The sequence below is a fragment of the Odontesthes bonariensis genome, chromosome 6, assembly GCF_027942865.1.
Source record: "Odontesthes bonariensis isolate fOdoBon6 chromosome 6, fOdoBon6.hap1, whole genome shotgun sequence".
In the NCBI taxonomy this organism is placed as follows: domain Eukaryota; kingdom Metazoa; phylum Chordata; class Actinopteri; order Atheriniformes; family Atherinopsidae; genus Odontesthes; species Odontesthes bonariensis.
The window spans coordinates 40,425,721-40,452,231 of NC_134511.1; the positions used below are offsets into that span (position 1 = coordinate 40,425,721).

At 42.9% G+C, this 26,511-nt stretch overlaps 3 protein-coding genes across 3 annotated transcripts in view; 1 reads left to right on the forward strand and 2 right to left on the reverse strand.

Moving 5' to 3' along the window:
- Positions 1-2,011: 2,011 nt before the first annotated feature.
- f2r (coagulation factor II (thrombin) receptor) lies at positions 2,012-4,833 on the reverse strand. The gene is made up of 2 exons (XM_075468796.1): positions 4,675-4,833; positions 2,012-3,766 (listed from the first exon to the last, which is right to left on the reverse strand). The coding sequence occupies exons 1-2, from the start codon at positions 4,742-4,744 to the stop codon at positions 2,538-2,540; spliced, it is 1,299 nt and encodes a 432-aa protein (XP_075324911.1). The 5' UTR covers positions 4,745-4,833; the 3' UTR covers positions 2,012-2,537.
- Positions 4,834-5,001: 168 nt separating this feature from the next.
- iqgap2 (IQ motif containing GTPase activating protein 2) overlaps positions 5,002-26,511 on the reverse strand; it is a 37,653-nt gene continuing 16,143 nt past the window's right edge. Inside the window, exons 9-38 of the mRNA XM_075468795.1 lie at positions 25,861-25,948; positions 25,492-25,655; positions 24,483-24,570; positions 24,103-24,266; positions 23,786-23,946; positions 23,354-23,478; positions 23,043-23,206; positions 16,477-16,567; positions 15,834-16,001; positions 14,257-14,399; positions 13,954-14,124; positions 13,327-13,410; positions 13,012-13,083; positions 12,869-12,938; positions 12,391-12,599; positions 11,844-11,996; positions 11,555-11,718; positions 11,119-11,343; positions 10,792-10,932; positions 10,124-10,208; positions 9,764-9,996; positions 9,034-9,166; positions 8,478-8,580; positions 8,237-8,378; positions 7,295-7,382; positions 6,977-7,189; positions 6,718-6,878; positions 6,458-6,601; positions 5,841-5,949; positions 5,002-5,606 (exon numbers count right to left, since the gene is read on the reverse strand). Coding sequence (XP_075324910.1) covers positions 5,493-5,606; positions 5,841-5,949; positions 6,458-6,601; positions 6,718-6,878; positions 6,977-7,189; positions 7,295-7,382; positions 8,237-8,378; positions 8,478-8,580; positions 9,034-9,166; positions 9,764-9,996; positions 10,124-10,208; positions 10,792-10,932; positions 11,119-11,343; positions 11,555-11,718; positions 11,844-11,996; positions 12,391-12,599; positions 12,869-12,938; positions 13,012-13,083; positions 13,327-13,410; positions 13,954-14,124; positions 14,257-14,399; positions 15,834-16,001; positions 16,477-16,567; positions 23,043-23,206; positions 23,354-23,478; positions 23,786-23,946; positions 24,103-24,266; positions 24,483-24,570; positions 25,492-25,655; positions 25,861-25,948 — 4,170 coding nt within the window. The 3' untranslated portion in view covers positions 5,002-5,492. The remainder of the gene's footprint in view (positions 5,607-5,840; positions 5,950-6,457; positions 6,602-6,717; positions 6,879-6,976; positions 7,190-7,294; positions 7,383-8,236; positions 8,379-8,477; positions 8,581-9,033; positions 9,167-9,763; positions 9,997-10,123; positions 10,209-10,791; positions 10,933-11,118; positions 11,344-11,554; positions 11,719-11,843; positions 11,997-12,390; positions 12,600-12,868; positions 12,939-13,011; positions 13,084-13,326; positions 13,411-13,953; positions 14,125-14,256; positions 14,400-15,833; positions 16,002-16,476; positions 16,568-23,042; positions 23,207-23,353; positions 23,479-23,785; positions 23,947-24,102; positions 24,267-24,482; positions 24,571-25,491; positions 25,656-25,860; positions 25,949-26,511) is intronic.
- On the forward strand, positions 21,129-24,743 carry f2rl2 (coagulation factor II (thrombin) receptor-like 2). Its single transcript, XM_075468799.1, has 2 exons — positions 21,129-21,410; positions 21,723-24,743. Exons 1-2 carry the CDS (start codon positions 21,347-21,349, stop codon positions 22,787-22,789), a joined length of 1,131 nt encoding a protein of 376 aa, XP_075324914.1. The 5' UTR covers positions 21,129-21,346; the 3' UTR covers positions 22,790-24,743.

Consider the following 26,511-nt stretch of genomic DNA (forward strand, 5'->3'; position numbering starts at 1 on the left):
TGTCACCACAAGGAGTCCACACAACCCCACAGAGAAACAACCTTTGCTCCACTGATGGAAAGCTGCATGTGATGCTCTTTAAACACTCCAACGGTCCAGGACAGTCTGTGGCACTTTGCCTGAGCTCATTCAGGACCAACGGTGTGGGCACCAGGGGACCGTTCAGCTGGCCTGTCAGAGCGGTGCAAAGGATATCTGCATGTCTCTGAGTAGACAATAAAAAGCCTTTACTGGAGCATTTGAGCATGTAGCCCCCCCTCCTCCTCCCTCCTCCTCCTCCTCCTCTTCCTCCTCCCCTGTGTTAGCCCTTGTGCAACAACTTCTTTTGTGTGGAAGCCCAAAGAGAAAATTAATCAGCGTCAGAGCGTTTCTGTTGCAGCTTCGGCAACATCCTCCGTCTGACCATGGCTCTGCCGGTTTTTGTCTTGGTGATGACACTCACTTCCCTCGGTGCAGCATCTGCACCTGACTGCGAGGAACTGGTAAAGCCTTTTATGCCAGATGACCCCAAACCGGTGAGTTGTGTTTATCGCGTTCTTCTGTCTAATTCATCCAAATGGTGGTGGACTATGTCCAGCCAATTTTTCACCATGCAATTTAATGGAGATGCATCTCTCCATTAAAGGTATCTGGAAAATGGGTGTATGTCATGGGAGCTGGAGACCCCACGCCGTACCACAATGCACTGGGCTCTCTGAAAAGCTCCTGGATTGACTTGTCCCCTACTTCCAACAGTCAGATTGTGGCTTTACGATGGGGAGATCACTGCTTGTGAGTTGGGTGGTTTAGTTGATTCCGTTTATGAATTATACTCGTACATTTTTAAACATGCACATGTGCTTCTCTCACTTTTTTGTGTTTCAGTAACCGTTGCATCTTTGGGGAGGTAAATGCAACCGTCTCTGGACTTGCCACCACATTTCGCAGTATGTGAACCCCAGAAAGAAAGATTTATATTATATTTACACTGATCTTAATCACAAAAGCCATCCACCCCAACACATCTCCACACAGGGCTGTAATACCATAACCACTCACATTGCTCCCTGCTTTTAAAGAAAACCTGTCAGACCACAAAGGACACATCCTGCAGACGTGCTCCGACTGCCTGCTGTGGACAGACACCTTTCGAAATGGGGACTTCACTGGCAGATACATCCTGCTGTTTAGTAAGTCCTGTTCTTTTCTACACGTTTAGGTCACAGTTCAAATGTGTACACTCTTTTTTCTAACTTCCCATCTACTGCAGCACGGACAGGGAAAATAGACCTCAAAGATGTCGAACTTTTCAAGAAACAAGCAGAGTGTCTGAACTTTCCAGAGAACTTTCACAGCTATGACAACAAGACAGGTCAGTGTCTCCTCAGCAAGCGACTCAAAGCAATCCAGAAACTGCCACAAGGTGGAGACCTTACTTAGGGTTAGGGTTGCCTTCACAAAGCAGACTTAAACCAGCCCCCTCCCCTTTTCTGCCCAGGAAAACAAATGTTCTGCTGCCTGTTATTTTTGTAGTATTTCATTTTCCAATATTTGTCTTTTTTCTTTCCTGTGTTACAGAGATGTGCCCTGACGACAAAGAGATTGAGCAGCAATAAATAAAGAGACTGAATTTTGACTGAATTATCTGTATTTTACACCAGAGGTCTTCAAAGTGAGAGGCTGGCTTCCTTCCTGGGGTTCTCCAAACTGTTTAAAAGAAGAAATATTACGCTGGTTTTTTACACGGCCTGTCTGAAGGAGACCATGTGGACACGTTTGTGGTTTGGTTGAAAGGAGGTCGGAGGATTTACCTGCTCTTCAAAGTGTGTCCAGACAAATATTTTTTGTTGCATTTGTTGGGGTCTACGTGCGTTTCAAACATTTATTCGAATATTTAGCCATCCTTAGTCAATTTTTGAGTTTCCATTGGATCAAATAAACCAAACTAAAAACTAAAAGAATTGTGAAAAACTAGCAAACTGACGGGGTGTTTGGAGGTGCTGTTCCCATACTTTGTCTGGAAGGAGGCCAGCAGTCTCAACATAGTTTTTATTTTAAATCTGCTGCCTGTAAATCATGTAACAGACGAGGACGTACTGAACAATGCATTAGGATAAAAACAAATAGTATCAGAAGCAGTTTGTGATAAAACAAAAAAATGTAATTATCACTACTAGTTATAACTGTCACATGTAATGCTTTTAAGATTAAAACTAATACAGATGCAATGTTTCATTTCCACAATTAACTTAAAACAAGAGTATGACATCTGAGAGGAAATATCCTGCTATATGGGCAGTGAAGAGAGTTCAGCTCGTTTGATAACATCGTCGTGGTTGATATACATCACTGCTCCATCCACACGTCTACCTTTACCGGCATATAAATCCATCACTGCCAGGGAGCCCACACATTCAGCTTCTACTCCAAAAACTAAATGACCTTTTGTCCGACTTCAGCATTGAGCCAACAGTTCAAGCACAGGCTGACTCTGAGGTTGCATTCTGTGGATGTATGTCCACATTTAAAAGCTTTCTCAGAGACTCGAGTCTGTCATCTCAAGCCACCAACCTGCTGTACTGATTCCCCACACCGGTCTGAATACTCTCCATCTTGCATGATCGGGTGCTGTTTGTCAGTCCACTGGTTCTGGTGCTGTGTGTTTCCGAGCTGCTCTCTACACGTAGCAGTCGTCCACACCTGAGCAGCGCTGCCACCTGCTTCTGGCACTGAGAGGAGCCAAAGTAATAAAGGACCGGATCCAGGCAGCAGCTGATGCTGCCTATACACATGGAGAGCAGGTACGCCTGGTAGGAGCCGTCACTGGACTTGTGGGCAAGCTGAACATAGTGCACCATCAGAATGATGTTGGTGGGAGTGAAGCAGACCACAAACACAAGCAAAACCACGACAGCCATCACCATAGCCCGAGTCTTTTTAGAGCGGTTCTCCACATTGGCCGCTGCCAGAGCCTGAATGATCCGTATGTAAGAGACCGCAGTGAAGATGAGAGGGACGAAGAAGAAGATGGAGGAGTACACGGGGAAGAAGTAGAGATAGTAAGACTGGAGCTTTTCCACATCCTGCACATCATGACAGGTGGTGATTTTGAGATCTGATAGATGTAGGGTCTGTCTTGAGATCAGGAGGGGGGACACTCCTCCCAGGGATAGGAGCCACATGGCAGCACACACAGCTGAAGCCGCCTGAGGGCTCCGCCACGTCAGCGAGTTCAGAGGGTAGACCACAGCCAGGAAACGATCCACGCTGATGCACATGACGAGCAGGACCGAGCAGTACATGTTGCAGTGGAAGGCTGCTGTGACAACCGTGCACATGAAGGGCCCATAAATCCAGTTGTTGCCATGGTAATGGTAGGCAATTTTGAAAGGAAGAAGCAGGCCAAACAACAGGTCAGCACAAGCCAAGTTCAGCATGTAGATCACCGCTGGCTTCCTGGGACGGATGTAACGCACAAACATCACCATGGCAACAAGGTTGAGGGGCACACTGACAATAAAGACCAGGGTGTAAACGGTCGGGACGAAGCTTGTTGCCAGGCGACCCTGGAGAAATCCTTTGGTTTCCTCTGAGACGAAATAGAGCTTTTTTGGGGGGTGGTGTTTACTGTGGTGGCCGTGTCTTTTTACAGACTGCTGCTCCGTCTCCAAGCCCGAACCCCCGTCGTCACTTAACATGTCAAGTGCAGTCAGGTCAATGTAGTCTGGAGGCTCATCAGCGACCATTTCAAAGTGACCAGAGAAAGTCCTCGGGAGCAGCACAGAGTCTTTGGAGAGACATGAGAAAATAAAGCATCAGTTATTGTCACACTTGCTTCCACGTCACAGACAAATTATTTTGCAAATGCTCCATCAAACCTCAAGAGCAGATGGGTCAAGTGCCCAGGACATTGCAACTCACCAATCCTACGGCTGTCATTGCATGAAAACGTCATCATTCATTTTGGAACTTTATGAAAATGCTTTTTACGATCATCATCGGTTTGCCATGATTTCACAGCTCGAGTGAAAAGATAAATCGACAGTTCAGTAGAACGCCACTTGTCTGACCACGGCGCCCAACAGACGTGGTCCGACGCACGCGTACAAGTTAAAACTATTTCTAACTATATTTGTACTCGTTCTTATTCCTCCCTCTTTAAGTCTTCCAATAGTGATGGGTAAAAGTGTTTTAATAAATAATATTAATTACATTAGAGGGAACATAAAAAACTGAAAGGCGAATCAAGTCTCTTTAAAACGAAAAGGCACAAATTAAGTTTTCCCTGCTGTGAACTGCTGGGTTAGTAATATTATTTGTTCAATTTAACTGAACCATCATACTGGACAGCTAGAATGGTTCCAAGTTGCTTAAATGTACAAAAGTACTGTACTTAACAAACTTGAGGCCCCTTTAGTACTCTTTTCCAGCCACTTGTTACTTTTATTCCAATCCATTTCAAAGAGAAATACTTGTTTTATTTTTACTTATCTAATAACCTAAAGTTACTTACTCTGAACAAATACTGCATTCAGTTTAAATAAGAGTGTGATATGAGTACCGTACTCTAAATGTTACTCTTGAACCCCCCCAGCAGGGTGAATGGCTGCATGGACTGTAGTTGTAAAACATCATCTAATAAGTTGTTATAGACTGTGAGATCATTTTTACACGAAACGTAAGAAATCTACTTACCATTTTGGGAAGGGAGAGCAAAGCTTTGGCTAGAAAAGCAGACCAACAAGCCTGTTAGCAGATGAAGCATGGCTTTGCTGTTAATCCTTACAAATACTTTGTAAGTGAGTTGAAACGGTCTGTTTGCCAGAAGAGTTACTGTGTGTTGTAAGTGCGTTTGTGTGAGCATAAGCATGTTGGAGGAGGACACTCCACCTCCCTGCGGTGCATCTCCTCCCCTTTGCAAAGAAAAAATATAACCCATAACCCAGAAACTTCACGTTACCAAAAGTGGAATGTTAGCAGGCGATTAATGTTGATTTAAAACAAAAAAAAAACGTACACATGTAACTTATATGTAATTTATTATGCAGTGATCTACATCTTAAAAAAATACACCAGTTTCAGCTCCTCTGTTGAATTAAAACACGTTTCCTTTTAGCATCTAAAAAAGGCACAGGTAGACTGGTTTATTGGGTCGGGTTGGAACGATGCTTCCCGGCTTCGTTTCTGAACAAACAGCACTGCTTCTGCCCAAATTTAACTCTCTCTGTGCGTTTTCCTTCCATCTTTTACATACAAAACACGAATATCATTACAGTTTCATTCTTAAAAGTAAATAACATTTACAATCACCACGTGGAAAAATACAGAAACAGACACATAAAGCTGACATTTCATTTGGTGTGATTCATTAAATTATAAGCAGATGGTGGTGGGGGAAAAAAACAAAACAAAAACAGTCTTACACCATGTGACGTCCCCAGAATAAACTTTCTTTCTTTTTTTCCCCCCAAACAAGGCACAACTGGTTTAATTCCACCACACTCCTGTTGCCTTCATTTTCCATAGAATTTCTTATTCAGGAGGAAGATGAGCAAGTTGACATTCACTTTAGCTTTGTCGAACATTTTCATGACGGCCACGCCTTCGTACTGCAACTGAAGGAGGTCCTGCACAGAAAACACAAAACGTGCTGAGAGGCACAAACGGACGCAAACAGGTGGACTTAAATCATACCACTGAAATCAATTATCACACCACATTATTATAGCTGCTTTTTTACATGTTTCCTGCCAGCAGTCCATTGAGGGGGAACGGGAAATTGAACCATCTGTCACAGGCTTAGTGCTGACTGCTGTGCTGCTGTGTTTCATGAGATTCTGACGCACTTGGGAAATGTTTACCTGGAAATGAAGCGGGACTTTTTCCATCTCAACCCCCATAAACTTGGCCTTCACCTCGAAATCGCCAACTTCCTCAGTAGGTGAAATGTCAAACATGACATTTTTGAACCTGAGTGCCAAGAGAGACGGTAAAAAAAAAGGCAAAACAGGACATGTGAGACAGATAACTATCCACCACATCGCTACGGTGAAACTTCAAACATCCTTCAGTTCAGCCTGTTTGTCTTAATTACTCGAAAGGATCAAACATCTTCACAATTACGACTTTGTACGATAGCGGCTGTGAGAAATGAAAGGTGAGACGTGGCATCTTAATGAGCCTCGATGAGATCTGCGTCCCCACACAGAAACTGCTGACAAGGCACATCCTCATTCTTGTCCATCAAAACAAGTTTCTAGTGAGGTTCCTGTACTTTGAAGAGACCTCTTCTTTCTCTTTCCTCCCTTTAGGATAAGAACCGAAATGTTACTAAAATATATATTATAGTTTGAGTCAATGCATAGAAACCCTCTCCATGGCAGAGCCTGCCAGTAGGAACTTTATTACCAGAGGTGTAAGACCACTGGCAAAGACTAAAGCGCTTTTTGAAAGAAAAAAAACCAACTAGTGAACTCACTGGTTTGTTTGAAGACCCTCTATCTCCAGGATTACTCCCTTCTCATGCAGCTTGGCTGCAGTGTACTTCAGAGACTGACGCTTCCACTTCTTACTGCCCTTATCGTCTCCTTTGCTGTCCAGTTTTATGGATCTGCGGGAATTCCTGGGTGCATACAACAGCCACACATCACAACAAATAGCATGAAACGTAGCGACAGCCGTCAGAAATAGCCGACATGACACTACTTTGTAAAACCAAGGTGTGAGAATGAAACTAACTTCCGGTTGAGGTTGTCCAGGCACGTCTTGATGTAGGTATCGTAGTAGTTCATCTGTTCCTGGTAGAATTCGGTTTTGGAGTTTAGTGCGGTCAGTGTCTGCTGGAGCTTCATGAGCTCGGCCTTCCTCCTCTGCCTGTAGCGCCTTTGGTACCGAATGTCCTGTCGATTACAGGAATGCGTTCTGAAAGTGAGCGGACTGCTTGAAAGTTAACATGGAAGAATGCGTCTTTAGGTGTAAGGGAGAGCCGCTTGTGAACCTTTGCTATGTCGTTTATCAGGTCTTGGTATTTGTTACTCGCAGAGACAAGGCCAGCTTGCTCAAGGTTACGGAGGTTCCTCAGGACCTTCCTCTTCTTCTGTTCCAGAGGCAGCTGGCTGTCCTCCAGTACTGCTGGGCTGCTCTTCAGACCCTCCGGTGTCTGTGCATCTTGGACTGCCCTGCGCTCTATAATCTTGGTATGCTCCAACTCCTTCAGGAATTAAGGCACGTGAGAAGTGCACAGATAAGTTATGTTGCAGATATTCCCGTTGATGAATAAGAGTAGCCGGAGAGAGAAAGGAAAAAGAAACCTGACCTGTGGTGCAGTAGCTGGGGTCTCAAGAATTTCGGACAAGGTCTCTCCGTGTTGAATCCGAACCACATCAACTATTAGCTTCTTTGTCCTGATACACAGACAAATATTCACTGTGAGAAACAGACGTCCCTTAATTGAACATGTAAAATCACCAAAACAAAGAAATCAGGCTGCCATCACCTAGTTGCAGAAATACTGAAGAAAGTGTTGTTAGTTCTCTCATCTTCAACCTTAAACCAGCCACAGGAAACAAGTCATATACCTTCAGACACGATGTGAACAGGATATGCTCCGGTGAATGAAATAATCTTCCGTTTACCTCGAGACAAATCGAATTCAGGTGCACCATGGATACAGTCACCGCTGAGATGTATGTACCACGAAGGCAAAACTCTTCTTTTGTTCAGTTTTTCTTTAAATTGTGTAAATGTTACACACATTGGCCCAAGCAAAGGGCTCTTTTCATTGGGTGGCAAACCATTGTAAGTATGGCCTGAACTTTTTATTTTTTGGATTCACAAAGAAGGAAAACCTAACGTGCATACAACACATTGCATATTACACGATTAACTCCACATGACAAAAGAGCTGCCGAAAAAGAAAGGACAAGTGCGGTCTCTTGAGAAACCGATCCAGACGGATACACGTTTATGGCCAAGATAAGCCTGACCACATAACCCCTTCCCTTTTGGACAGGATATGATAGAAGAGCAGGAAAGACAACACAGATATACGACTGAGTGACAGAGACAGGCCGACTGTGTCATAAAAGGTCAGAACATCACGCAGCATTCATACAGTACACTCGAGTAAATGACTCAGTGTAATGGCGTCACATTCAGCAGGGCCCGACACCTGAAACAACTCCGATAAGAGCGACGTGGAGATGCGCTATTGAATGAGTTCCACAGGAGGCTTTGCCTCAAAGCTCTGGTTACTCACTTTGTAATGAGCGTCTTCAGGTCTCTGTCATCCCCCTCCAGCAGTTCAAACTTGCTGGTTAGTGTGAGGGAGATCTCAGTCTTTGCCAGTTGGCCCAGAGCGCTCTCTCTGTTGGGGTCATTTGGGTCTGCGGCTCCTTCACCTGAAATGAAGCCGCGCGGCATGAAAAACTAGCAAAACTGTGAGCAAATAATGAGAATTCTTTCAGTTAAAAAAAACACAATGATGAAATCAACAGTACCAAGCAATTCCTCTACATCAGGCACATCTCCCAGGTCCTGAAGCAGCTCGTGTAGCAAGTCATTGCGGTCTGGAGAGATGGCCTCCAGATGTTCCAAAAGCAGCTGAACAGATACAGATGTCATTAGTTCCACATGCTAAGCCAATGTTTAGATTAGGGATGCTAAAGCTAATCTCAAGTGATTCTTACTAAACAGTTGTGGAATAATTAGTTCACAATCTATGCATTTGTAGGTAAAAATCATGTTCCTGTTCAAACTGTCCTTTTGTTTTTCTTCAAACGGAATCAGAAAATATCGTAATGTGCAACATGAAAGCTGTTGGGACATCTGCCTAAACCATCATCTCCAGTGTTTGACCCCGTTAGTGAAATGGATGACTACAAGTCCTGGAAATATAAAGGAAGCAAACAGGATGATGTGGCTGATTAAAGGGGGGGGGGGGGATCAGAAAAAGGTAAAAGAGATGACTATGCAGTATGTTCTTATAACAGAGGGAACAACAAGAAAAGGTGGAGAATAAAAACTACACTATAAGAACTTCTCAATTTTTTTTACCGAGTGGGTGTTGATGATTTCCTCTATTGAGATGTAGATGATAGGTTTGCTCAAGGTCACCATGTCTGAGTATTCATCGATATTAAACTTCTCCTCAGGTTCAGGAACATCACACGCAGACTGGAAAAATAACCTAGAGGGAAAGACCAGTAGTTAGTGACTACTGAAACACTGCAGCGTTAGCTTAAACAGAACTCCCACTGCACTCAGACTCAGCTGCTTTCCTTTACCGTACCTGGGATTTTTCAACCAGGGTCAACTGTTAAAACCGACTTGTTTCCCAAATGATGTTTAAGAGGATTTTCAACAACGATGACTCACTCACTTTAACAAAAAGGGCCAGATGGAACACATGCCGGCCCTTCCTTTCTCATTTGTGAGTCTCGGTCAGTAGTTTACTTTATTTTTGTGGACACGATTGTCTCCCATCTGCTGATTCAGCACATAACAGCTTCTTCTTTTGCCAGGAACCCCTCTGTGTCCACCAAGTCAACTCGTCTCTCTAAGCAAAACATGTTTATCAACACCTTTTTTGTCTTTTCATTCTCCTTACTGTTATTGTAAGGAAATGATTTATTTCCTAACCCCTGCTGTTTTCGCCTTTATCATGTTTCCCAGCACAGAGCTAAAGTCATGGAGGTGTAACCCGCACTAACCTCAGCCCTGCACTAAAGACTGTTTTCAGGGACACGCAGAACAATTTGTCTGGTCAATATGACACCGTTCGTACCTGAACTTCTCATACGTCTGAGATATGTAGTTGTTCATTGGTGTCATATGTACATTCTCGCCCTCGAACAGCTTATTGGCGGCGGCATGCTGGAGCATCTTTGCCACGGATCCCAAGTTACGTCGCTGGTCCTGGTGCAGCTGGCCTCCCGCTGACATGTCGATGATGTCAAAGCCATCAGGGGCCACGATGGCTGGATTCATGTAGCGGTAGTACAGCAAGTTTCCTACAATCTGACATTAAAAACATTCATTGTACTGTTAAGAAAACAAAAGTGCTCCCCCCTAAGCACGCACAGAGACCCGTACATACACTGTAAACTGTTCTACGAACGGAAAAGGAACACGTGAGGGCTTCTACCTTCAGCAGTTCATCTTCTGAGGCTTCAGGGAACTTTTCGTGGAGGGTGTTCTTCAGAACCTTTGCAATGTATCTCATGCCATAACTACATGCAAAACAAAAAGCATCGACAGGACATCAAACACAACACAACATGCATCATCAACATGCTAAGAGGCAAATGATAAAAAAAAAAAAAAAAAAAAAGCTATTCCTGTTATGCAGAAAGTTTTACATATGTAATGCTCTATGTTTTTTTTTTTTGTTTTTTTTAAATCGTTTTCTACTTTTACAAGATTAGAACTAGACAGTAAAACAGCCCCATCTAGTGGTGTATCCAGAACAGCCTTCAAATACAATTGAAATCAATTTAACATTTGTCAAATGACCCAACATGTCAAATCAAGTGACCAAATTATGTCCACAACCATTTATTCACATTTATTTATATTATGAAAAAACTAAAAAAAACTAAAAAAACAGACAAATACTTGATCAAATGGAAAATATAGAGAAAAAGCAACAAATTAGAACAGATTTTTAAATATTCAGATATAAAAGGAGGTAAAAGCATGCATAAACAGAATAATTGATAAAAACGTGCACATGGTGCTAACCAGTTTGTGCTGGAACTGACATGCAAAACCTGTCACAGATAAAGTAAAAGAGAAACAGGCCGTGAAACTTACGGGATATCATCCAGAGAGGACACAATGGAGTTCAAGACCTTATCCGTAGCAGACCGGAGCGCCGCACTGGATGCCTGCAGCCTGCTGCGTACTTCCTCATGTGACATGGCCTGCTCAGGAGTTACTTCATAGGGCAGCTTGCTGAGGGACGAAAACACAATGCAAATTTAGTTTTGGTGAATTGGGGGAAATAGAAATTTATCTAAAGTACTATTTAGGATATGTACAAAAGTATTACAGAGAAACTTCAATAAGGAATAAAACACATGTAGACTACAGACTGGGTTCACATTGGCAGTATTTTTCTCCAGCTGTCATTGCCACTACCTGGCCTCTCCGGTAGCCGACTCCAGCTGGTTGACCCAGGCCTTGTACACATCCACAGGGTTGGTGTTGATTCCTAAATTCTTGTCATCGATGATGTCTTTGACCACTGGAGCCAACAGCTGCCTGAGGGTGTTGTGACCCCGAGCCCCTCTGTTAAAGCTCACCACCATCTTGATGACTGTTGGGTTGCCTGTCACTATGTCCTGGATTTGATCCACCTTAGAACTGAGACGCACACAGATGATCATGCAGTAGATCAGTATTATCACCAAACTAATAGAACACAAAATACATGATCTAATCTACATGCATCTGGGGAATTCCTGTGCATCTCTTCTAGGAACTCCGTGGCACGTTTCCACCAGCATAGCCCATATAGTGTCGATTAGGTAGATGTACAAGATTACAGTTCATTGCACACAGTTGCATTTCTCACTTGATCTCTTCTTCTAGAGCACTCTTGAAGAGTTTAAGCAGCAGGTATTCCTCTCTTTGGTTGGAGGCGTAGTTGTACAGAGTGAAGATCACTGTATCCATAAACTTTGTAGACTTGTTTTGGGGCATCTGGAAGATCAGCTTAGCCAGATAAGAAGGATTGGTCTAAAGGGGATGGAAGAGAGAGTGTAAAAGGTAATCGACACTTGAAAATAACTCAAGTTGAGCAGCGTCAAGTAAGAGTTAAAGCTGGAGGAGATTATGTAAGGTTTGAGACTCTTTTATAATACCTGCAGGAGGTAAAAGAGATGTTGGTAGGCTTCCAGTTTCCTTCTTTTGCCTTTACTGAGGCCCTTAATGCCCAGTCTGTCTCCCCTTGTCAGGCCATCTTTACTCGCTTTATTTTTCTTGCTCTTCATTTTCTTATTATGTGACACGACGTCCTTTAAAAAGGAATCAAACACAAGACAGACAGAATTATTGCACATTTATAGAATGGTTTTAAGAACACTCAATCAATCAGCCGTGGCCTAGTGGTTAGGGAGGTGGACTTAAGATCAGAGGGTTGCAAGTTCAAGTCTTGCCATTACCTCTCCCTACACCTCTATTCATGGCTGAAGTGCCCTTGAGCAAGGCACCTAACCCCACATTGCTCCAGGGCCTGTAACCAATACCCTGTATCTAAATAGATGTAAGTCGCTTTGGATTAAAAAGCGTCAGCTAAGTGTAATGTAATAATGTAATGTAATCAAACTTAATTAATCAGGCTAACACATGTAAAGCCACAAAACTGTCCAATCTATTTGAATGGATTTGAAGAGTTTAGGCTTCACCCACCTGCAGGGTGATCCTGTTCTTCACCAGCAGTCCGATCTTTATGTCCATCAGATTCAAGTCTTTTTCCATCTGCTGATTGGACCGAATCTTTGTGACCACCTCCTCTCTGAGCCGTGTCACCTCCTGTTCTTCCTGTAAATCCAGGGGGCTCTGCTCCAACAAGTGGACAAACTTGCGCACCACGGACAGAGGAGGATCTTTGGCCCCAGCTAATATGTGACACACAAGAACACGTGCAAGTAATTAAACTCGGACGGGTGGACAGACAGATACGTACTTAGCTACCAGGAGGAAGAAATTTAGATAAGCTCAATTTAAATGGCTCAATAATAAGCCTCACTGATGTCTAGAATTTAAAATCTGGAAAAACACTTGTTCTTACAAGGTTGTCATATGACCTTAATTAAACTCCCAGTCAATATCTGGCTTAGCACCCAACCACTCGCTCAAACAAGTGTAAAATGGCTTTTTGACTCACTTAGGGTTCTGTAGTCATCTCTGGCTTTATTAGCTTTCAGGAAAGCCTGGATTTTCACTATTTCTTTTTCCTAAAAACAGAAAGCCATGAGTCGAGAGCATCAAGACAAAAAAAAGATGTTGACTGAATTGAATATTACTTACATGATTTTTGAAAAACTGCAGTCTTTGATTGTATTTTCTTTTTGCTTTCCACATTTTCACCACAGACTGGATCTAAGAAAATAAGAAAAGGATTGGAAGTCAGTATTTATTTGTTAGGTCTTTGGTGTGGCAGCAACTTTATCAATGTGCAATTAAATTGGTTTACAAAGTGTTCACAAATCTCAACTATAACAGCAGTTCAGCTTTTCTTGATTGATTATTTCAAAGTTTTGGATAAAATATTCATTTACAGTTGTCACGTCGACTGAAAAATATACTGTTCCTGTTCATTAAAAAGAGAATAACATATGTGACCTTGACCACAGAAGCAACATTTTTCTGAAGCAAGTTCATCCTCTCGTTGTACATTTTCCTTTGTTTGCAACCTTTCCAGCAAGCCTGGGGAAAAAGGGAGAAATACGATGAAAAATTAAAGAGTTTACAAGTTGTACATTTTGTAACACCAACATCAGTCAATAATACTCCTAATGTATGTATATGTGTATATATATATATATATATATATATATATATATATATATATATAAATAAATACATATAAAATTGTTTTTTCCTTGACAATCATATGTCAATTAACATTGTGGAGTATGTAGTGGGACGCAGCGGGATGGAACCGCAAACCTTCCAGGCATGATATCACATTAGCTCACAGCTAATGGGGATGGAACGGAAAATGAAGAGCATTATATGAGGTGCTTGTTGAGCACTCAAGGCATTCAACATTACAAACCACACATTCACACACACATTCATGGCAGACTTTTCTTCATCACGAGCCTGTGAGCACATCAGGGGCAGTGTGGGGTTCATTGCCTTGTCCAAGAACACTTCAACATGTGGACAGGAGAAGCCAGAGATCAAACCACTGTCTTACCAACTCCCGAACAACAGCCACCAAACAGTCGGCCACGCTGCTCTCACCTGCAATTTGACGACGTGTGGTTCTTGCTGACGAAGGTACTCCATTCTCTTGGTGTGCTTTTTTCTGACCAGGTAACCTCGGATCCTCCCCTGCAGCAGGGTTATGAAGGACTCATTTGCCAGCCATAGTTGTTCCCGGTTATATTCTGCAGTCACACAGCTAACAAGATTCTGAAAGGAAAAAGGAACATCAGTCCCACCGATGTAATATGCTTAAAATGAATCGCACTGAATTTATCATTAACCCAAAAATAAAAACCAATGAGCAGTTTATTACCAGAACTCTAAATTCTGGAGTAGTACCTGGATTTCCTCTTTATTGAGCTGGCCTCCATTCTGTTCAAATCCCTCAGGCTCCTCCCAGGTGCCCTGTTCAGTCTCCAGGTTATAGTAGTAGTTATATCTGTCCTTGATGCAATGCTTTACCCACAAACCATCACTGCTGCCTGGAAGAAAGAAGAAAATTTGTGCTGAAACATATTCAATGTCAGACTGAAAAAAAAAAAAAAAATATGCCACAATTTTTATAAAACACACACGATTTATTTAAGGTTCCATTTAGCAGTGTCACAAAGGTGGTGCGCTTGCCAGAGTACATCCAAATGTACCAACGTATCAACCTACATGTTACTTTGGTGGTATGAGTTCAATAAATCTACAAGCACTGCCCCCTGACCGTTGCATGTATGCTCAGGGAAAAGTGATAACTAAATTTAGAGGAGATAAAAGAAGGATTTATAGCTAATTCTTCATAACTGATGGAGAAACTAATACTCGTTTTTGCAATCAGTCTAAAATGATGTCATATATAAAACATCTGCAACACAAAGATTTTTAGTGGAACAATTGGAGTCAGATTACAGTCAGATCTCCTCATGTTATAATGACGTGTCAGTGATACAAGGCCAGCCCTTACACATTTTTCTTCCTGACACCGGTTATTACTGTGTCGCTCTTGATCTGAATTCAATTCTTATATTTTCCATATACGTACAGCATTACAGCGCAGTCAGCATACAGGAATCACTGGATATTAGAGCCACATTATCTTTTGAAGCAAACATCCTTATAACATCAATACAATCAAAGCCAGACCTGGCTTATCGTCTGACACCGTTTACTGTTAAAGGTTAGTGTTCGTTAAAGGGACAGTTCGCCTCTTTTGACATGAAGCTGTATGACATCCCATATCAGCAACATCATTTATGAACATCTTCTTACCCCCTGCTGCGTCCTGTGAGCCGAGTTCCAGCTGAGTTTTGGTGTTGATGAAGGTAGTCTGGCTAGTTGGCTGGGGTTTAAAAAATAAAGCGTTTTGCTTCTCAAAACAATATGCGTTAAAAAGAGTAATACATTTGCATCACAAAATCATTCTCCAGGAAAAAGTCAGACCTCACAATCGCTTGGCGCTATTTTCTCTCCCTTTGTATCACTGCCTGCTGTGTAGACCGAAGTGCAGACCGAGCAGCAAACACCGTAACAGACGCGGCAGGCGGCAGCAGGCAGTGATACCAAGGGAGAGAAAATAGGGCCAAGCGATTGTGAGGTCTGACTTTTTCTGGAAGAATGAGTTTGTGATACAAATGTATTACTCTGTTGAACACATATTGTTTTGAGGAGCAAGACGCTTTATTTTTTAAGCCCCAGCCAACTAGCCGGACTACCTTCATCAACACCAAAACGAGGCCGGAACTCTGCTCACAGGACGCAGCAGGGGGTAAGAAGATGTTCAGAAATGATGTTGCTGATATGGGATGTCATACAGCTTCATGTCAAAAGAGGCGAACTATCCCTTTAAGCCAGAGAACAAACAGATACCCTGAGTATGTTGCAACTGCAACGTAGTGCGGGCCCCAGGTAACACTTGCAATCAAACGTACCTGTAGGAGCACTGATGGTTTGCTTCTGCGCCAGCTCAGCCTGGTATGTGTCAGCACATTCAGGGAGCACCGCTCTCAGTCCTGCAGCGGGGGCCTGCAAAGCCTGCAAGGTGTTCTGGGAGTCCCCCTCCAGCACCACCCTGTTAATATGAGCTACTGCTCCACACACTACCAAGGTAAGCAAGACAAAGACATTTCTGAGTCAAATATGTAGAAACTCCAAAAGCTGCATCAGTATAAAAAAAAAATGACAAGTGAGTTCAAAGTTTAATTGGTGAGCAAAAAAATGCACAAAAATGTGTGTCCGAACGTCAACAATTAATTTCAGCTCAACTTGGTTCTTCTTTGTTATTTTTCCTTAAAGATTTATACAGCAGAAAATACTGTTTCCCTTAATATTAATAAGGTGTCATTCAATTAAATTACATTGATTTACATAGTACCAATTCACAACAAACGTAATCTCCGGTTACGTTAGCATAAACTCCAGTTAAGATGTCATGGAAATAATGAAACAAGCTCAGAGTATTAGTTTGGGCGTTTAGTATTTTAAACTGCCAAAGAACAATAGTTAATGCTTTAATCAGAAATGGCTCAAACGAGTTAAGATACACATGAGTGAAGGACAACGCTGGATACATACATTTGAGGGCCTCCTCTTCATCCTGATTAGCTGTAAGTATAGCCTCTTGGATTTGGTCGAGCCACAGCACTGCCGACTCATCACCAGAGCTCTACAGTAAGGTAAAAGCACAGCGTCCCTTCTCTTTTTAGATGAAAGAAACCAAACTGCCACTTAGCCACAAAAGGGCATCACTCATGTATAGCTGCACAACACTAGGCAAGGCAAGGCAAGTTAATTTATATAGCACAATTCAACTACAAGGCGATTCAAAGTGCTTCACAGAGACATTAAAACAGTAGAAATAAAAAGCATGATTTAAATTTTAAACAAAAAGAAAGAAATAAGAACAATAGATAAAATCAGGAGTTAAAATGTGATTAAGTTTTGAAACTCAAGCTTCAGATTTGGAGCTTTATTCAAATGCAGCTGAAAATAGGTGTGTCTTCAACCTGGACTGAAATACGCTGAGTGTTCCAGCTGATCTGAGGCTTTCTGGGAGTTTGCTCCAGACACGTGGAGCATAGAAGCTGAATGCAGCTTCTCCATGTCTGGTTACGACTTCATGTCAAAAGAGGCGAACTATCCCTTTAAATAGTAATTAAGCTGTTGAAAAACCGCTTTTCCAATGATCTTACTAAAAGGGACACTGTGTAATTTCTTCCCCCATCTAGTGGTGCAATTTTATTTTGCAAAGTCGGATGAATTTGCTCTCTAGCGCCTCGCGTTTCAAATGTGCGTTGAACTACAGCAGGCGTAATGTGTCAAGATTCTCTTTTTGGCTTTTTTGGCGACGAGGATCCCTTCTCCTGTGGCGTGGCATAACTATGGTCTTCCATTGCGAACAAAAGTGCAGGCCGTTCAGGCTGGTTTATACCAGAGAATGTCTAATGGCGTAGACTGGCTCCGTTTATACCTGCGTGCAAACGTGACGTCAAAATGACGTCATTTCCGCTTGCAGGTCTGGCGTTGGGGAAAACGCGATTCAAAGTGCTTTATGTCCCTCTCGGCACTTCGTCATTTTTCATAGACCAGAAGGACATGGCAGCCTCCATAGAGCTCGCCCGCTCTATGTAGATACAGACAAGTTATTCTTCACTCAGGAGGATAAGTGAGATTGTTGACAGAGATAATTTTACACCAATGAGGACTAATTTATGAATGAATATGTTGATTTGAGCTAATAAATGACTTAATTTATTACATAGTGTCCCTTTAAAAATGGGAGATTTGAGATAGGCCTGTAGTTGTTCATTTGTGTCTTGTCCAGATTGTCCTTTTTCAGGTTTGATTCCAGCTGTTTTTAGTGGCTCTGGAAACACACCTGACATCAAGCACAAGTTCACCATCAGTAACAGGTCTGACTCCAAAATCTGTGAGACCCTTTTGAAGAAAGCTGTTGGCAGGATGTCTAAACAGCAAGAGGAGGAGTTCAGCTGAGGTAAGGCGTCCTCCAGGTCTTTGCTGTTAATGGGTTGGAACTGTGTCATGGTGTTTGAACGGGTTTTTGGTGGAGACGGTACATATGCTGAACCTGCTGCTGATGCACCAACTGCTTGTTTAATATTTTGGATTTTGTCATTGCAGGCCATGGTGGAATGAAGTTCAGTATTTGGGGGGCCTGTAAACATTCAGAAACAGGACTCTGGATGAGGCCTTCAGCTGTACAGCCACATATTCAGAGGACTGAAAACTTCCAGGAGATAACTGCTTCCATTGAAATGATTCATTAAATAAGACTGCCCCCCCTCCTCCTCTCCTGCTCACTCTGGCCTCGCTGATAAAGCTGGAACCAGGGGGGGTCGACTCAATGAGAACAGCAGCTCTGTTATTTTGCTCTAACCAAGTTTCAGTTAAAAACATCAAATCCAGGGTGTGCTCAGTGATAAAATCATTCATTAAAAATGTTTTCCCAGCTAAAGACCTAATGTTTAATAAAGCCAACTTGAGTGTTTTAGAGGTATTATTTGCCCCCTGGTGTTTGGCAGCAGTCTGTGGCACACAAGGTATGTTTACTTTATTTAAAGATCTTTCAGAGTGCAGCTCTCTGTGTTCTGACTGGGCCACATTTCTCCTTCTGCCACCTAAAAGTACAGAAATGTTAAAACCTTCTAACAAACAGGGTCCCAGCTTGTCCTGGGAAAGAGTCACAGCTGCCATAGTCCTCGCAGCCCTGGTCATTGGTGCTGTCGAGAGGGTTGGGGGCAGATAAGGACCCCTCTTCTTGCCTCTGATGTCTCTCCTTTCCGAAGCTCTTCTCAGGTGGGGGCAGATGGAGTTCCTCCTCAAGGTTTCTGCTGGGCTTTGTTTGTTCCTTTCTATGAGATAACTCCTGGTTTATCTCAGTCTTGGCACCGAGCACAGATGGAGGACGTAGGAAGTAAAATAAGTTGGAGGTGAACAGTTTCACCCCAGTCTTGTTAAAATTAAATCCATTTGCCTTAAAAAGGTGCCTGCGTTCCCAAAAAATGTTAAAATGATTAATAAAATGCACTGAGTGGTCAGCACATGCCGATAAAAGCCATTTATTCAGTGCCAACAACCTGCTGAATATTTCCTCTCCTCCTCTGACGGGTGGTACAGGTCCGCTGATGAATACAGCTGCATTCAGCGAGCTCACTGCCTTTAATAATCCAATAAAGTCCAGTTTCAGAACCTCAGATTGTTGCTTGGACACATCGTTTGACCCTGTATGCAGAACGATGTTCGTCACAGTTAGATTTTCATCTGCAATTTCAGGAATTCTCTCCTTCAGATCGTTGACCATATCCCTGGGAAAGCAGAGGACTTCAGTGTTCTTACCGCACATCCTTTGTACATCATTTACAGCAGAGTCACCCACAATCAGAGTTTCAGGCCCAGCCTTTAGCTTTCCCTGTGGCCTTTTACTTTCTGACAGGTTTTCAGTCCTTGCCTTGCTGCTTTGGGATGGATGGTCATCCAATAGAGATCCAGAGTGCTTCGATAGTGGAGCAAATCTGTTCTGCAGTTTCACGCTCGGTTGTTTTGGAAGTTTGTTGTTAACCTTCCCATTCACGGATGTCCAGTCCTGTTTCCTCCCATGTACAGGGGCAGAAGAGCTCCTCTGTGTGGTGAGAAGTGAAGGCCAGTCGGTTTCACATATTTCAGCTCGCTGTGCCCTGCCTGTGATACGTCCTCCCACTTCCAGGAGACATGATTTACTTTTTGGTTTAGCACAGAGACGGTTCCAGGGAGGATTATTATCCGATGATTTATTATAGTGCACAGAGTCTGCTTTCTTGGCCGTGTCATCTGTGCTCCTTAGCTGTGTGTTAGCTTGCTCGTCTCCACTATTCTGAATCAATGGCAAGGTTGTTTCATTTCCACACAGTCCATTTACCTCAACCTTTACTTCTAAGCGATGGATTTTTGCCTCCAGTACAGTGCAATCTTCTGCAGGAGGCTGTAGAAGTCATCTCTGGAGAAGGGAGGCATCTTGCTGCTAGTTAACCTAACAGTTAGCACCTTTCCAGGCTATTTAGCTTTAGCTGAGTGCTAGGTTCCCATGCACTGTAGATCAGGCTTCAGCTGTGTGTAGGCCACGCACACAGAGCACTGAAGATAAAGGACTATAAAAAATTTTGCCGTTTCTGTTAAAAACACTTTAATCCCAGAGATTTATAAGTGACCAGAAGCTATCGCAGGTCGTAGGCTCACATGGAAAAAGGGGGGAAAATAAAAATTAAAATTAAAAAAATAAAAAAAATCTGCATAAAAATCAATAAAATAGGCAAAGCAAGCAGAGAGCGTCCGCAGGAGGAAGCAGGAAGCTTCTAACTGGACTTTAAATCTTTTGTAATAGTACAAGCCTGTTTCATGAACAGGGTTAGAAAAACTTGCTTGACAATATGTGCAAACTGTGTGGAAATGTATGTGTCAAGTAGCAGATGCAGTAATTAGCCCTACAGCAGTGTCACTTCTTCCCAACATGGATTACACTAAAACTGCTAAAGTTTGTGCCGTTAGAACCACCACACCGTTTCATCCATGTCCAGAAGTAAGATCTACATAAAGGGGAAAAACTATCTGAGTAACTGTTGATCCTAACAGTGGAACATCACAACAACCGGGGAAAAATGTTTATACAGCTTGACCACTGTGCTTGTTTCTCAGGCTAATTTTAGGAAATCTGTGGCGGGGGTTTGTGTGTATCCTGACCACAGAGCCATCAGGAAGGAAGGCACCATCAAATAACACCCAGAAGTCTAAAATAAGCGCCTTTGTTTCAATCTGCATTTAATTTAAACTCCTATGTTCAAAGAGTTTAAGGAGATTACAAATATCAAAGTTCTTAATATTTGTTTTGTGTGAGAAAAAAAACCCAAACACAACATGGGGGGAAAGCAGGAAATAAGAAAATGAAAAAGTGGCATCTTGGGAAAAATACTTCACTGAACAGTAGAACGATATAAACATCTATTACAGCAGTGACTCCTCGCTTCTATAAACCGACTGAAAAACACTAGAATTAAACTCTAACAAACACTAAAATTACTGCCAACACCAGAACCCTCTTAAAATGAATTCTAACTGCAATGTTTTCATGAATCAAAGCTGCTAACAAACCACTAAGCAGCCCGCCCACCCCCACCCCAGTGAGTCAGAGGGGCGTCACTGACGCAGGCAGAAGGGAATTCAGTTTTCAAGCCCGAGCAGGAAACATGTTCATTGCACCGTACACAGATAACATCCCACATATACTGGCAGGAAGCTGAGCTTGAGCTCACACCGTTTTTTTTTGTTCAACTGCAGCGCTGCAGAGATGCGAAACAGCAAATTTCACCGGTGGAGAACCCATGAAAAGAAGCGACGCCAAGAGGGGTGAAGACGAGCAACCTTCACAAACTGCGGGATAATTACCAAAAGCGAAATGGCCGATCTTGTGCCAGGACTACTCATTTGTTTGATGGCAGTGCAGACCAGCCAGCTTGCCGGTAAGTTGATTAAAACATGACATTACTGGAAGCATGACCACAATTCATTTGAAAAACAAGATCAGAAACAATTGTGGTACACATGAAATGGTTAAAGTATCATAAAATCAAAATAAGAACATGTTTAATCTAATGTTGTTGAGCTTTAAAGGCGATCCCAAAAGTTAAACATTTTTATTAACAATCTTTATTACTATAAGGGTACTTAAGCACTGTATTTTGGGGTTTTATAAGCAAAACTTGAGATAAACAAACCTATCAGAACACTATATTTTGTAAACTAAAGTTGATTTAAATCTGTTTTTTCTTTAGGGAACAGTACAAGGAACAAAACCAACACTCAACCTGGTCTAGTACCAAAAACCTACAAGGGGTCAATTCCGAAACTTAATCATTCAAATCTTCTGCCAGGCCAACTCCACCCAAACACAGACCCTCACCTGGATGTAGATCTGGAGGATCCAGTCACGGCCTATGCCACGGGGATCCTGAGCACCTGGGTGATACCTTCATCATACATCCTTGCCATGCTCGTGGGTATTCCCTCAAACGCCTATATTCTGACCTTTCTCAGAGTCCGACTCCGAGCAAAGTCACTGTCCGCGGTAGCGCTTTACCTGAACCTGGCCTTGTCTGACTTGCTGCTCCTGCTCTCTCTTGCACTGCGGGTTCACTATCACTTCAATGGAAACAACTGGATATTTGGAGAAACCTCCTGCCGGCTTATTACGGCTTTATTTTATGGCAATGTTTACTGCTCTGCTCAGACTATAGCTTGTATCAGTCTGAAGCGCTACCTGGCAGTGGTCAAACCCTTTCTGTACAGAAGGATGGCTAAAACTACACTGGCATTGTGGACCTGCTTGGTTGTATGGTGTCTGTTTGCAGCTGCCGTTTTGCCGGAGCTTCTGGTGAGGCAGAGCTACAAGGTTACCCAGCTGGGCATCACCACCTGCCATGATGTACTTCCCCAGGAGGAAAACTCTCACTCCCCACTGGTGCCATACAGACTGGCTCTGGTCTGTGTGGGCTTCATACTGCCCTTTATGATTTGCATCTATGCCCATATGGCAATGGTCTACCACCTGGGACAAAGTGCTTGTGACTGGAGACCGTTCATCAGGGTCAGCACTCTGGTTTTCATCATCTTTCTGGTGTGTTTTTTGCCCAGTGGCATCCTCCATATCACCCACTACATCCGCCTGTTTTCCAGTGGGGACGATAGACTGTACGGATACTATAGGTTAGCAGTGTGTCTCTGCTGTTTTCACAGCTGTCTCGATCCCTTCCTGTGCATGCTCATTTCCAAGACTGCAGGCTCAGAACTACAATTCATCTCCCTCCGTAGGATACCCCAGAGACAAGAAGTCATGGCATGACACTTGATGTTTACACACAAGAAAGTGAAGACATGTTCCCAAAGCATTATTTGGACCCATCAAGGAGACAAGAAACTGGTACAACACAACGTGGTCTTTGCAAAGAATCTGAGAAGTCATATGCAAACTGTACAGTCTAAGTTCATCCTCTGCACTCAACAAAGACGCAGTGAGAAGGGGAATAAAAACCAAAGAGCGACATGATTTAGGAAGTCTACTCTCATCTGTACATGCAACACTTCTGTCACATTACCTGGCAGAGCAGTCGTTTAGTATGCTGCAGGACACCATGGTAGTGCTTGGCTGTGGCTGGGTTCACTCCTGTCAACTTGGCTGTGGGGAGGAGCAATGCTGCAAGTGTCTGCTGATGGTCGCCTGAGTTAAGAGCCTCGTTGATCTCAGCTATAGCTATGATGCCTGCAAGCAGAAGCAGAAAAAAAGTCAAAATCAATGTTTTTAATGATGCGATCAGCGAGAAACTTTTTCTGACTGACACCAGGAGCTGATCAGCAGCAAAGAACAAAACATGTTACACGATGCAAAACAACAACAAGACTTCCTTACGTTCATGCTCTTCGTGAACCTGAACGTTGACCGTGTCGATGCACTTCTGGACATCGTTCCACGTGAGAAACTCTTGGCCCTTAGCGAGACACTCGGCTCGCTCTTTGATGAGCATGTCAGCATACCTGAGGAAAAGGGCCGTGCAGAGTTTGAAAAGGGTTGCATGATATTTCACAATAATGAGCAAAAAGAGACCAACAGGGAGACATGCAAAATGCATAAATCAGCAAGAGCAAACAGTAATCTGAACTGAATCTAAACTGCGGAGAAACTCTGATGGAGAGATCAAAGGGTGGAGATTTCCTTATGGACACGTCGGCAGGACAAACGTTTTCCAGCGAGAAGCTTGAAATTACATTCATGCAGAACAAAGTCATATTGAACATATAAAATGTTTTTCCCTAGACTTGTTACAACATTCAGCCATCGTACCTGTTGAGATTGTCGTGGTCTATGTTGGTAAAGCCCAGTGGGGAATCTGTTAGCTGCTCAATCACAGCCTGCGGGTCTTTCGTGTCCAGCACCTCATTTAGCACCGCTACAGCTGACAGCATCTCCACAGCTACACTCAGTTCCTCGTGACTCAGTCCAGACTAATGAACATAAAGCGCTGAATGAAACGCACAAAGTGGCATTCACTGCAGAAAAAGCAGTCAACCTGATTTAAAGAAGGCATGGCTGGAAGCCCACCCAGCAGAGGATGTATGGGACAGGATGTCCGTGGAGCTAAAATCTGAAAGGTGTCTCACCCGAGCTCCTTGGAGCTGCAAACTAAAAAGCTCAGCCTGGTAGAGGTTGGCAGCAGTTTGGTAAACAATTGGCAGCTGTGCCTCAGGGTTGATTAGCTCCTCCACGGTTTCCACAGCGTTGCCAAGACGAATGGCTGTATTGATCCTTGCGATTGCTTCAAGTTCTGTTGACGAAAAGATTACAAATAAACATGTTTTTTGACAAATGAAAAAATGTTGGACTCGATCTCATACTCAAGTGTGAAAATTGGACTTTTTTACATGTCAAACCTAATTTCAGTATCTGTCAGGAACATAACTACTAATAGCAAAGACTTTCAGCAAGTACTTATGTGGTTTGTAACTGGTCACTCGGTGGCATTAATAAAAATGCAGCTTACTTCGTTTCTCCGCCTCTGCAAAGTCATTGCAAGAGCTCACAACTCTCTGAATCTCTTCTTTGTCCAGCACCATAGCCCTCCCTCCATCCTGTGGTACAAAGATTAGAGTACACTGATGGAGATGCAAAGAAAACCCCATTACGATTCAGCACGACATGATGTAGGCCGAGTGAGGATACAGCAAACGGATCCATCTCTTCCAACTGAGGTGGTTATTTATCTTTTTTTATTACCTGAAGGTGTAATCAGACATTTGATGAAAAATATGTTTTAAGTGTGAATAGTGAAAGCAGGACTATAGCTACATCTTTAGTCTCAGCAATACCTTCAAAATAAAGGGTTTCTAAAGAAATCTAAATGTTGATTTATCCTTTTTCAAACTTTAAACCTTTAAATGTGCCCTTTATATTCATGACAATGATCAGCCCTAACATTAAGATCACCCGTCCAACACTATAGGTCTGACTCACGGTTCCAACACAGCTCTGACCCATCACACCATGTGCTTGATGGTAGCTCCTTAGGGTTACCCTACCCTTTCGACATCCTTTGGGGTGGAAGTGTGGGGCTTGTTTGGAACAAGGTTAATTGTTGGTCTGGGTAAGATTGGGATCAGAGGAGCTTAGAGGTACCACGCTGAGCTCTTTGCCGTGTTCCTCAAGGTGCTGCTGAGCAATTTTTGCAGTGTGGTGGGGCGCACTATATATGGAAGGTGCACTATATGCTTTTCTTTTTTCCTTCTTCTAATGGGACGAATGTTCTAACATAACATTTACACAAATGCAGGGACTTAAGGTTTACCAGCATCACATTGCACTGCAACAAAATGAACCAAGTATTCAGGATGATTGATTCAAGTTACCACAAAAGTAGTTTTAAACTTCATTTCCACACATTTCCAACAAAGAGAAATGAAAATGATCAGCTTGAAAAGTCAGTTTAAGATTCTCCGGCTTTAAGAGATCACAAGCTGACAACAACTGAGCAGGCGCGGCTGATCTTACCATACCTTGGTCTTATGTTGGCAGTAGGTGGTAAAGTGTTCCAGGTACCAGCGACAGTTTGTCTCATGAACACCCAGCAAGGCCAGAGCTTCCAGTCCAAGCGCGGCCAACAGAGCAGATTCATCTTGGGTCGACACCGCTTCATTCACTTGCCTTACTGCTGCTTGGACTGGAGCCAGGGAAAACCAGGACAAACAATGGTGAGTGATACGAAAGCTACAGCTCATTTCAGATTGGCACCTACACAAAGCTATCAAATGCAGATACTTTCACAGATGTCCTGTGTTCATTCGTGTACAAAAATGAACGGGTTCAAGTTGCATAGCAGTGTTTTGGGGTAATCAAATGAAAAGGTGATGTGGGCACATCCTTACTGTTGACAAAATCAATGCAGCTCTGGATTTCCTGTTGAGTCAGTAGCTCCTCATAAACATCTCTCTCTTCAGTAGCCACTGAGGACCGCTAACAGAGGGAGACCAAGATAAAGCACGTGTTTATCTCACATTTATTGCACAAAGCAGTCTTCATTTGTAATGTCACATCAGTGAACTTGCGTACTTCATGTATCACATCTTATCCGTACAGTGAAAATGGAGGGTTTCTGTTTGTACAGCATTTGGAAAGAGAATGTGAGGAGAGATGGCAGACAGTGTGGAGGTCTGGTAAATACAGCTGACACTGCAGTGACTGGAATGTGCTGGCAGGGCCTGTGGAGTGAGGCAGTACCGGCAGCCGCAGTGCAAAGCCCTCTGGATTTACCACACTGTAGTCATAAAACACCTGCTTAACTTGAGTTTACACAGTCTTTGTTTGCTCAAAATGTAATTTATAAACAATCCGACCGGTTAAAAATGATTTTATTCCGTGCTGTAATTTCTGTTGTACTTCAGGACTGTTGCAGATGGCTGAACAGCTGTCGCTGGTCAACAGACACGGGGTTACTGATTATCTGACAGTTTTTAAACACAGTCGATAAAAGAATAATGTGATCGAGTACAGCGTATTCAACAGATTATTGATCCTGT